Genomic DNA, 12,803 nt, shown 5'->3' on the forward strand with positions numbered 1-12,803 from the left:
GGGTGACAGAGCGAGACTACATCTCAAAAAAAAAAAAAAAAAATCTCAAGCAAGCAGCTGTAGTCATTATGCGCCACCCCCCCAAAAAAAAAAACACAGATGAACACAGTGTGAACTGCTTCCCCTTTCCAATTTTTTCTTCAGTTGGTGAAATCTTCCACCTCACTTCCCCCGCAACAATCCACCTTCACCAAGCCAATTACTTTCATTTGTTTTCTGACAGTCAAAAACAGCAATTAAGCTTTAAAAAAAAAATCACCATCAATTAACAAACATTTACTCTATCCATCCTGCTTCATGGATGACAGATGAGCTCATTGACCTACTGTATTTGACACCTCTCTTTGCTATCTAATAGTTTGTTGAGAACAAAGGGACAATTAGATATCACTGGCTAAGTGGTTTAAAACTGTCCCATTTGGGTCAAGTTGTGAAGTAATGTTTTTGTTTATTTTGTTTTGATGATCAAAACAAGAGAAAGGCAAAGTGCATTTACTAAGTCGTTGGTGTCAAATGAATTTCAGCGAGAAGCTAGCATGTGAAATGCTCATCAGAGGATGGCACCCAGAACACCCTGGTGAAGAAAATGGAGGTCCATGAAGATGCTGCCTAAGGGGAGTGGGGAGCAGAGCAAGAATGGCCTTTCCCAGTCTTCATCCAAAATGAGGGCCAAGTGTCTCCATCTAGCTCCAGGTACAAACCTCAGAACTAGCTGGAATAATTAGACAGGACACTAAGCTAATTAAAGACTTTTCATACGGGGAGGTGGCATGTGATGGATAAAACTGGTGCAACCCCAGAGGACCAGGCCTAGAACATGGCCCCAAGTCTTCCAAGTCTAGAACAGTCCAGAAAAATCTGGCAAAAACACAAGGGCAAGTGTTTGCATACTGGCCGGCAAAAAGCTCAAGTGTAAGGAGATGGTAGTTTAAACTGTCTATACATGCTGTACTTGGGTCCTCAAGGACTTAAATTTGTTATGCCAAATGAGTCATTAATAAGCACTGAAGGCAGGAGAATTGCCTGAACCCAGGAGGTGGAGGTTGCGGTGAGCCGAGATTGCGCCATTGCACTCCAGCCTGGGTAACAAGAGCGAAACTCCGAATAAAAAAAAAAAAAAAAGAAAGAAAGAAAGAAGCATTGAAATGTTTTAAGTATTTAATCCAAGATAGAAAGAAATAACAGTATGAACAGAACTCCACTTCATCTTACCACTCTGTCACCCACACCTAGGACAGACCAGCCTCCAGCAGTGCCCCCACCACTTCTGTGGCCACTGAAAGGAAACAGGCAAAGGCCTTTTCTGATCTTTTCTTGCCAACTGGATAGTGTTCTGCTAGGACAAATATCATAGGATTTTTGTTATTAGTGTTTTTTCTTTGTAAGGTTAAATATAAGCACAGTTGATCACTGAGTTAAGACCTGTGAGCTACCTTTTGCCTTAAGTGTCCTCTAATGAAAACTACAGAGCTGCCTGCAAGATATGTACCAATAAAATAACGATCAAGTTGAAAACCCAGTGATCACAATCAACCAGGTTGCTGGTGAACCTTTGCCAGCTGAAGAAATTTAGGTGAAGAAACGTGGAATGACATCAACCCTGTGTGTGTGAATTCAAAGGATCTGTTTGGCACTGAGGTATTTTCTCCCATGATGTACTTTTTTTTTCTTCTGCAGACAGGGTCTCACTCTGTTGCCCAGGCTGGAGTGCAGTGGTGTGATGTCAGCTCACTGCAGCCTCCTGCTCCCAGATTCAAGTGATTGTCCTGCCCCAGCCTCCCGAGTAGCTGGGATTACAGGTATGTGCCACCACACCTGACTAATTTTTGTATTTTTAGTAGAGAAGGGGTTTCACACATTGGCCAGGCTGATCTGAAACTCCTGACCTCAAGTGATCTGCTCGCCTCAGCCTCCCAAAGTGCTGACATTGCAGGTGTGAGTCTCCGCACCCAGCCTAGACATTCTTAATGAATCCCAGTAATGGCCAAGGAAGTTACATCAGCAACTAACTCACAAGTGCTTCAGGATGTAAAAGGAAAACCAAAATTTCCTCATAGGATGAAAGGTATGTAACCAAGGAAGGTGCCGGGAGGGAGAAAGGGAAAAAGAGAGAGAGAGAGAGAGAGAGAGAGAGAGAGAGAGAGACAGAGAACGCGCGCAAAAATAAAGGGCCTCCCAAAGGAAATAACAACCAAAAACATTTAAAGAAAAAAAAAAAGCCACGCTTTCCCTTTTCCTATCTTCCTTTAGAATCTCAACTGGGATCTTTGGGCTTCCAAGTGTTCTCCAAATTGGCTGGCCAGTCCCCCCAGGGGACATAGATTCAGGCCTTCAAGTTAGAAACTTAACTAGGGCGGGGTGATTAAATAAAAGTTTTCGAACTAGATAGTGATGATGGTTACAAAGCATTGTAAATATACCTGAACTGTACACTTAAAAGTGATAAGAATGGCAAATTGTTACATGTTTTAGCAGAAAATTAATAATGTACCAAAACCCATTGAATTGCACACCTTAAATTGGTAAATTGTATGGCATGCGAATTATACATCAATAAATCTGTTTAAAAAAACTTACATCCTGGGGTGATGGCTCACACCTAATCCCAACGCTTTGGGAGGCCAAGGCAGGTGGATCACTTGAGCCCAGGAGTTTGAGACAAGCCTGGGCAACATGGCAAAGCCTCATCTCTATAAAAAATACAAAAATTAGCTGGGTTTGGTGGCACACACCTGTAGTCCCAGCTACTCAGGTGGCTGAGGTGGGAGGATGGCTTGAGCCTGGTGGATGAGGCTGCAATGAGTCTTGATTGTGCCACTGCACTCCAGCCTAGGTAACAGAGTGAGACCTTATCTCAAAAAATAAGAAATAAAAAACTTACTAGGGAAAGAGACTGTAGCAAGAGCCTCACAAGGGGAAGCAGGAGCCTGACATTTTCTGAGCACCTACAGAAACTGGGCTGGTTGGTTCTTCCACATTGGAAGGCAGTTGGGTTCTGCCACTAGGAGATCATTGTCACTGCCTCTCCGAGGCTCAGTCTCATCATCTGATGTTATGGGTCATGACTGCCAAGGCTCCCTCCAGCCCTTCAATGCCAGGGACCAATATGTGAGTAGTGGAGGACCCATCAACCTGTCCTCCCACATAAAAGCATATCACAATAGGAAGACAAAATATTACAGGGGCTAAACACTACCAGAAGCAAGTTTAACAACTTTATGCCCCAAAGCCCTTGCCTCTCCCCAGAAAGAAAGGCAACAGTTGTGTTAAGACACTCTCCATTCAAAGAACAAAATGGTGAAAGACAGTGCCAAAGAGTCCTGTTCTCTAGTGACTTCTAAGTTCCTGCATAAAACAAAGACTGTGGTTATATACAGAAAACCTTATGTTCCAGAAAAACTGATGATGAAGTAAGGAAATGGTACTCCAGCCCTCTATGTTAATAAGCCCCTGGGGTTCCCCCGAGCAGGCTTCCTCAACCTCAGCATGACTGACATTTGGGGTCAGATAACTCTTTGTTGTGGGGGAGAGGGTTTGCCTGTGCATCATAGGATGTTTATCAGCACCCCTGACCTCCACCTAGTAGATGCCAGTAGACTGACTTTCCACACCACCCCCTATCCCCGCCACCAGCTGTGAAAACCAAAAGTGTCTCCAAATATTGCTGTATCCCTCTGGTAGGCAGAATTGCCCCCAGTTAAGAATCACCACCAGAGAAAATTTTCTGTCTTAAAATGTGCAGTTCTTTGTTGAAGCCATGTGATACATGTGGTGTCACCCTTCTCATCCACTATACCTGGTATGGGCCACCAGGAACTGTCAGCAAACAGACCCTGTCAACATGCTCTGCCCAGGGGACTTTACAGAATTGGAAACTCACTCCTGGTGGTCCATAGTCATGGAAAATTGAAAGTTGTAACCGTACTTGGGTGAAAGAGTTACACATTCATTCATTAACATATGGCACTTACTGTCTGCCAGGCAAGGTGCCAGGGCAATGGAGTTGAGGAGATCCAGTTGGAGATGGAGGCTTAATACAAGAGGAAATGTTGTACCATTTTGCACTGCATGCCTGTATCAAAACATCAATGTACCCCACAAATATATACACCTACTATGGACCCAAAAAAATTAAAAATAAAATTTTTTTTAAAGAGTATGGTACAGCACACCTTTGGAGCAGGCTCCTACAGATGCACAAGGGATGTGGGAGGCTGAAAAATGGCTCCCCAAAGATGGCCACATCCTAATCCCCAGAACCTGTGAATATGTTACCTTCCATGGCAACAGGAACTTTGCCCGTGTAATTCATTAGGCATCTTGAGAAGGGGAGGAGGTTCTAGATTATCCAGGTGGGCCCGATATCAAACAATGGTCCTTATAAAAGGCAGGCAGGTGGCTCGGTGAAGGATGGGATATGTGAGGAAGGAAGCAGAGGTTGGAAGACTGGGGTCACAAGCGAAGGAAGTATAGGCACTGCAGGCAGCCTCTAGAAGCCAGGCAAGGCAGGGAAATGAATTCCTCCAGTAAGAACGCAACCCTGCTGACACCTTGATTCAACCCAGTAAAATCCATTTTGAACTTCCAACCTCCAGAACTATAAGATTAAACATTTGTGCTGTTTCAAGCCACGAGGTTCGCAGTGATTTGTTACTGCAGCAACAGCAAACTAAGGCTATAAGGCAGAGGAGAGAGTGACATCTGTTCCCCATGACGGGAACTACCTGGGTAAAGGCTTAGAGACCTGAATGAGCTTAGAACAAGCAAAGGCATCTGGTGGCTGTAGCACTTCACAAAGGCTTCACTAAGGCATTCAGGATCTAAAGCATTTATAGAAGGGTAAAGAGATGGGGTCAATTCCAGAGCCACTGGGGCTTGACTGCAGATCAGAAGGGGCAGGAAAAGGGGAAGGAACAAGAGGAAATAGCAGCATCCCTATGGAAGTGGCAGGAAAGATGGTAATACCCTCAACAAAAAGGGAAGTAAAAGAGGCAGGGCAAGTATTACGGAGGAGAAATGCCAAGTTTAGTTTGCAATATGCTCAGTCTGAGGCATTTAAGACACACCTGGGTGAAGTTAGCTAGGAGAGGATACCAATGATAATCAGCTCAACCAACGTTAATCTTAGGCTTAACATGTGCACTAGAACATGATGACCAAACTGATGAGGTTCCTGCCCTCATGATGCTTACAGTGGGTGGGTCCTGAGCTTAGAACAGAGACCAAGACTGGGGACAGATGTGGGCATTGTCAATAGGTGACACCTGAATTGGCAAAGTGTTTGCAATCACTTAAGGACACACTAAACGTAAGGGAACCAGCGATGACAGCATCCCACAGGTGGACGGGGTGGAAAAAAAGGAGGGAGGAGTGTAGGAGAAATCAGGAACACATAGGGTGTTCTAGAAGACAAAGCATTCCGGTCTTCAGTCTCAAAAGCTTCAGTGAAGTCAAACATGGTGAGGCCTGAGATCATGTATTTTGTGATTGGAGAAGGATCATTCCAGATAACCTTGGCATGATCAGTTTCTGGAACACAATCAAGGCAGTGCCAGAGGTCGGTGGTCGTGGTAAATGTAAGGCAGGCCATGTGACGAAAGGGGAAGAGCAAGACAAGCTGTCTCAAAAAAACAGCAGTGAAGAGGAGAAAAAGGTGATTGCAAGGTGTAACTTTAAGGCAGCTTTATGAATAAAGTGTAAAAATCTAAATAGAACCAAAGATGGAATCTTCCCAAGGAGGGACAGGGCAGTTGACTATGAACACATGGTTATCCAAGAGAAACCAGGAAAAGTCAGGTCTACCACAGGGCAGTGTAGTGGACAGAATAACATTCCCTTCCCCACCCCCACCCCCCATATGCCTACATCATAAAGTCCAGGATGTGTAAATGTTAGGTTACAAGGCAAAGGGGAGTTAAATTTACTGATCAGGGGGCCTGGAAATGGGGAGATGATCCTGGAATATCCAGGTGGACCCAGTGTTATCACGGGAGTCCATACACATGGAAGAGGGGGATAGAAGAGTCAGTAACAATGATGACATGTGAGAGAGGGCTGCCCAGCCGTTGCTGGCTTTGGATAGAGGAAGAGGCCACAAGCCAAGAAATGCGGATTCTGGAAGCTGGAAAAGGCAAGGAAAGGGATTCCCTCCTACAGCCTCCAGAGGGAATGTAGCTCTGCTGACTTCGTGATCGTTGCCCAATGATGGATGATAAACTTGTGATGTCTCCAGGCACTAAGTTCATGGTAGTTAGAGGAGCAATCAGAAATGAACACAGGTACCGGTATAGAAAATCATAAACAAATATTACACACTGGAATAATGCAAACAGTATATCTTAAAGTCCCCTCTAAAGAGGATGGAGGGAAAAGGAATCTGGGAAGCACCTGTGTGATACACTGGTAAAGTCCCAGAGACTAATACTGAGCGGCTGGCTAGTGTCACTGATGCCCAGGTGTTGGAGGTCTGCTTGGACTGGATTCATGGAAGAATCCACACTGAACCACCTTAACACCACAAGAAGTTTGTTTTAAAGTAGGAATATGTCTTTCTCCTTCTCCTAAGGTAATGTGCCACTTATAACTTCATCATATGAACAGAGATTCTTGTGTACCGCAGTGAACCACAAGCTCTGGAGGTCACCTTTCTCAACTGTAAGGCAAGGAGGGGTTCTACATTTGACCATGATCAGAACCACCTGGAGGGCTCATGAAAATGCAGATTGCTGGGCCCCATCCTCAGCATTCCTGATTCAGGAGGTGTGCTGGAATGAAGCCAGAGAATTTGTGTCTCTAAAGTGCTGCAGGGGAGGCTGTGCTACTGGCCTGGGAACCACCCTCTGAGAAGCAAAGCATTAGAGGCTCTCATTCTCTAACACTGTAAGGATTTGGGGTGTTTTCCTGTTCTGCATCTTTCCCATTAGCACTGACTTCTTGGTTCTCAACAGCGTGTTCTTGCACTGTCACTCTCTTTCCCCCTAGTATAGCATTTCAGGTGTCCATTGTGCTTAACATTGAACAACAGTCCAGGCTAGACCTGGCTGATATGAAGTAGCCACAGATATACCTACAAAGCCATTTTCCTCCCCTACTGCCTCCTATTCCCTGCCCCTGCCCATTACATAGTTAACTCGAAGAAAGAGCAGTTCTTCTACCTAGGAGCTGGCTGTGCACTTGCAGCTGGGCCTGGGTGTCCTGCTAAACAGAAACAATTCCCTATAAAACCAACATCGGACAAGGACACTCTGTGACCAGGATGTGATAAGATGAAAACAAGACCACACAGTAATCATATCTGAACATGTACAAAACATGCACCTTGTCCAAAACACAAACATGACAAAACATCTCCCAATCCTGGCTAATACAAATGACGGCTGCTGCTTTACCAACCATAGCTGTAGCCTGCCTCTGATTTTCCCTGCTTCTAGAGAACATTTGTTAAAATATCCAATCACAGAACTCCCCCTGGTAGCACCCAATTCAAAGTAATGTCCAGCTTCCTTAAACGTTTCCCCAAGCCACCTGACACAGGTGCAAGTCGTCTAAGTCATCCTTCCTTGCACCATTTTACTGAGATGCCCCAAGGTTCCCACGGTGTCCATTCTCCCTCCCTGCCACAAGAACCAGTTGTGGCTGGAGGGCAGCGATGACTCATACTCAACCAGATTTCTGCTCAAACATGATCTCCTCTAAGACACTGTCTTTGGCACTCTCCAGGCTAAGTCAGATTGGCCTTTTCCACTCTTCTTTTATGCACTCTCATGGCTTTGGGCTACATATTGCCATGCGCATTGCATTCAAGTCAGCCTCCATTAGACTGAGAAGCCCAAACAGTCACATCTCTGCTCTGCACCTGCTCTTAGCACAGTGGGTATGCAAAGCAGGTAAATAAACATTGGATGGATGGATAGATGAACAAATACTACTGTATGTAACATACATTAAAACAACTACAAACTCAAGAGTTGATGAGAGAATGTCACTAACGCCAAAAGAACTGAAGCAGTAGGAGAAGAAACCACCAAGGTCTGTGCAACCAGGGCCACAGTAAGCTTTTGCTTGTGCCAAGATGGACAGAAGTGGGTAAACCTCATGTACAATTAAGGTGGGAGCCTCTTCTTCCATTTCTAACTCAAGACATTTGTAGACACTGACCCATTATGCTCCTTTTAGCTTTAGTTTAGCATACAGCAGTCTACTGCCAATGCAATAAATACATTGCTAAGGGCTATCTCAACTTTGTTTTTACTCTGGAATTATTTAAACAGAAATCATTTGCTGGGCTTGCAAGCCCTTCACTACTCACAGATTTAGGTAACCATAATATTTGTGTAATTGTAATTATAAGAGGCTTTCTCTGTGTTTGGCACTGTAGGCATGCATCTCCTAGCAAGTTCAGAGGGCACATTTTGATGGGCTTTTATAAGAGGTCATTTTGCAACTAACCAGCTTCACTTCAGGGTTAGGGATTTGGTTCCTTTCTGTTATTTTTCAGAAAACAAACTGTAAGATACAGTTTTGCTGTGTTATCCAACAACAGAAAACTCACTGTCAGGCCACGTAAGAATATAAGTATATCAGAATCAGGCACAGTGGTGTGAGCCTGCAGTCCCAACTACCTGGGAAGATCTCTTCAGTCCAGGAGTTTGAATCCATCCTGGGCAAGACTGAGACCTTCCCTCTTAAAAAAAAAAAAAAAAAGAATAAAATTGCATCAAATGATAAACTGGATAAATCTGAAAACCAGAGACTTGGAGGAAGGGGTGTGTCTCTGTGTGCACACACACAACCTCAGCCCATTAGATCACTCCATTGGAAGACATACAGAATGAAGGATTAAATAACTGTACTTCATTACAAATATATCTTTAGCCACAAAGTACTACAAGTGCCTTAAATCCCACCATAAACATGAATTAAATTACATTCATTTTGATATTATCACCTCTAAGTATTAACTCCTGAAATAAATGAAAATCAATGCCCCCTCCCCCTGCAATAAAGGTTATAATAAAGATTAAGTTTGAAAGGACTAACAGCTACAAGAGCACTCTATTTTTCTTAGGAAGTTCTGAAGAATGAAAACAGTTCAAATCTGAAAAACAGGTCTGTTTCTTCTTAAATGAAATTCAGTCCCCTTCTCATTGAGATACAGAAAACACAATCCGGCCATGGGAGATGTTTGGATCTAAATTCTTTTTGTGCATGCATAACCCTCTCGGTGACTCACCCAAAATGAAAGGTGATCAAAACAGAATTTTTGGTTACCTTGGGAGAAATTCATCCATTACTAAAGTGGCCTGTAAAGTTTAAAGTATATACTTCTGCCAACGAACTAAATCATCTTACGGGGCAAAGCAAAACAAGAGTGAGTTAAGGGTTCTGTCCCACGAAGAGTAGGAGGATTTCATGCCCCTTATGCATTCATTCAACAAATATTTAGGTCCTGCTCTGTGCCAGACACCAAAAGGGGCTGAGCAAACTATGCAACATTGTGCGCTGTCCCTATGGTCATAGAACTTACAGTACAGGAGATAACTATTACGCACAAATATGTAACACTGCTATGAAAAAAAAAGGTGCTGTATGAGAAAATATGATGGGAACCAATTTAGACGGGGGGTGGCAAAGGGGATCAGAGAAAGGCACTGTGAAAAAAGCAACATTTAAGCCAAGAAGCCAATAGATCACCACTACTTTAGAAAAGGAAAACCTTTTTTTGACGAATGACCACAAATGGGATTTTAACTTTGCCTGTCAACAATGGACTGGGTTAAACCTCCTCTTTTCCAATGCTTCAGGCTTTCTGAGCATGCTGACTAGTGTACTGGAATCCTATTACCTGAACACAGAAAGGTCTCACTTTATTATTTTTATTATCATCTGCAGCCTTCCTATGTTTGGCCTAAGAACACCAAAAAATAATCTGCCAGAGGCTGAAAAACAGAGGGTGGCTGTCAGCAAGAACGTTATCTGGGTAGACCAAACATTTAATAGCCCAAGTAATCATAAGTCCCTTGCCAATAAAGTGGAAGCTTCTCTGGGCAGCAAGGTGGTTCCAATGCTCCGGGGTCTAAATCAAATGGGACCCAGGGGGCCTAAAGGTTAGTTGGCTACTTGGAACTGATGTTTGTTTGCTCAGTAAATCAAGGACCGGATTACCATTTCCAGGTCCCAGACCCTGCAGACTTAGAGGCCGGTATGGGAAGCGGCCTTTTAGCATCACGGAGCAAAGAGCTTGCTAGCTGGCTAGGCTGGAGGAAGGCAGCAGCGAGAGGGTCGGGGCCTGGAGGGAGGGGGGCGCAAAGAAAGGAGCCTCAGGTGCTCCGGACCCCGGGACTGCGAGCCAGGCCTGGCACTGGGGCGTTTCCCGCCCCACCCCCCCAACCTCTGTCGGCCCCCAGCAAAGGCAACCCACCCCCCTCCAAGACCCCGAGGTTCTAACTTCCCCCGAAGCAGGACCAGGAGGGCACCAGCAGCCCGACGCACGGCCGGAGCCCACCAGGTCCGGGTACCCGTAACCGCAGCGCAGAGGAGGGCGCGCTCGGGTGCAAAAAAGGCCAAGACAAAATTCTCCCCGCCCACCCGAAAAGCCAACCACACCCCCTGCAACCCTCAGCCGGAGCGGCCTGGGGCCGGTCCCGGTGATTCTCCGCCCAGGCCCCCACGGGTTTCCGTCTGCGCAGCGCGCGGGCTCAGCGGGGACACGGGCGCAAATGGGAGTGAATGGGGGTGCGCAAGGCAGGCGAGGGCGCCCACTGCGTTGTCTCCCGCCCGGACCCTGCCCCCGGGACGCCTCCCGGGCTCTGCAGTTCTAGGATGGGCGCGCCGCCCCCAGGCTGAGGTGGACGCCTGGACGCAGGCGGCCCCCACTCACCCATTGGCGTTGAGCCGGGCCGGGCCGCCGAGGCAGCGTGAAAGTTGGCGGAGGCGGGCGTGGGGGTCGGGGCGCCGGGATCAGGGCGCGGGGAACCAAGCTCCGGGGTCTGGACGCGGTGGCGGCTGGGCGGGCTTCTTCCTCAGTGGCGGCGACGGCGGTTCAGCGCCGTCCGCTGCTGCTGCCTCTGCCGCTGCTGCCCCGGGGCGACTCCTGCTGCTGCTGCTGCTGCATCGCGGCCCAATGCGCCCGGCTACGCCGGGTTTCCTGCTCCCCGCGAGTGGAAATTGCGAAAAAAAAAAAAAAAAAGCGCCGCCCAGCCCAGCGCCCGGCAGCCGCGGCCGCGCCGCCCGCTCTCCCCTCCTCCTCAGCGCCGCCGCGAGGCTCCAGCAGCTCCGCCTGCCGGGGACGCAGGGCCGCCGGGCGGGGGCGGGGCCGGAGAGGGGCGGGGCCCGGGCCGCGTCGGGGCAGGCGCCTGGGGCGTCCCTGCGGCTGAGGCACTCAGGCGCCCTCTTCAACGCCCACGCCGAAGGGACCCTGCTCCGCACCGCTGCCACCCACCCGTGGCGGCTGGGCTGACGCCCCGGGAAGTGCCGCGAGACTCCTCGAGACCGGAGGAGAGGGGCTCCGTGGAGGAGGGGCGTGGGAGTGCAGGGGCACGTGGAGAAGGAGGAGAAGGGGCTGAGCGGCACCGGGCGACGAAAGGAGAACGGGCTGGGGAGTGAGAACGGGGCAGGCCAGGGGCCAAACGCCTGCCCAGGGTGATGGCAGGTGACCGTGGGGCATCGAGGCATTCAGGAATGAGGCTTCCCCGGGGGGCTGTTGCGGGGGAAGGAAAAGGGTCCCTTGGCAGGGAGAGAAACGCGGCGTCCCTTCGGCGCGGCGTGGGAACGCAGGCAGGCCAGGTGCTAGTTCCGCACAGATGAGGCGGTGGCACCGACGTGGGGAAAAACGGGTGAAGGACGCAGCGGGGCGGAGGGGACGCATCGCCTTGCAGGGACCTGCCTAAGCTCCACCCCATGCCTGGGCCAGGTGGGGTTCGGGTATTCAAGAATGTTCCCAAGGTCTGGTGTTCCAGGAATCCGCTGAGATCAGGGCTGGCTCCCTCCCCAGGAGGCATCATTGTGCCTTGCTGACCCCTAGACCTGGACGGCCGACCCTTGAGTGGGCGCTCAAGAGGAAACAGAGAATCCGCGGGCATTCGTGGGCAATTCAGGAGCTCGGTTTTGGGTTCATTCACCACCACACCTTTCACCATAGATACTCTGCCTGCCACCACATTCCTCTACCGGCCCGTTATTTCCTTTTCCCTTTCCACCATCTGGTGGTAGGAAGTGATAGTGAAGTACATGGGACACTTTGAGGCAAAGAGCACATAAGACAATAGAGAAATTAGATCAATGGCCCCTGAAAATGGAGAAGGCTGAGGGCTAGTGGACTCAAAAGGGACAAATGAAAGCCGACCCCCTACCCAAGAGAGGGGCTGTCTCCATACCTCACCTATGATGGTGAGGCAACTCTTGTTTGAGGTTTTTTTTTAAAAAAAAAACCTCAAAGTCAGGGTCTTGCCAACAGATCAGTAGCATCATCTTTCTAAATATCGTTCATATGTGTCAGATCGATCGAAATTGACTAATCAAGGGACAGGAGGCCCATCCACACGGAGGCTGCAGTTGAAGTCCTAGTGTCATCAACATCAGACTCCTTAAGAAGGGATCAGAGAACATGGAGATTAAGAATGTGAAATAGGCCAGGTGTCGTGGCTCACGCCTGTAATCCCAGCACTTTGGGAGGCCCAGGCGGGCGGATCACCTGAGGTCGGGAGTTCGAGACCAGCCTGAACAACATGGCGAAACCCCGTCTCTACTAAAAATACAAAAATTAGCCAGGTGTGGTGGCAGGCACCTGTAACCCAAACTACTTG

At 48.0% G+C, this 12,803-nt stretch overlaps 1 protein-coding gene across 6 annotated transcripts in view; it reads right to left on the minus strand.

The window, feature by feature from the left end:
- SH3KBP1 (SH3 domain containing kinase binding protein 1) overlaps positions 1-11,233 on the minus strand; it is a 383,287-nt gene extending 372,054 nt beyond the window's left edge. The window contains exon 1 of one of the 6 annotated variants that reach the window (XM_017540642.2): positions 10,880-11,233. In XM_017540642.2, the coding sequence (XP_017396131.1) occupies positions 10,880-10,883 (4 nt within the window). In that variant the 5' untranslated portion in view covers positions 10,884-11,233. The remainder of the gene's footprint in view (positions 1-10,879) is intronic. The other 5 variants (XM_017540638.2, XM_017540641.2, XM_037742805.1 and 2 more) reach the window with 5 other exon arrangements.
- Between the last annotated feature and the right edge of the window lie 1,570 nt (positions 11,234-12,803).

This window comes from Cebus imitator, unplaced genomic scaffold, assembly GCF_001604975.1.
Source record: "Cebus imitator isolate Cc_AM_T3 unplaced genomic scaffold, Cebus_imitator-1.0 Scaffold128, whole genome shotgun sequence".
In the NCBI taxonomy this organism is placed as follows: domain Eukaryota; kingdom Metazoa; phylum Chordata; class Mammalia; order Primates; family Cebidae; genus Cebus; species Cebus imitator.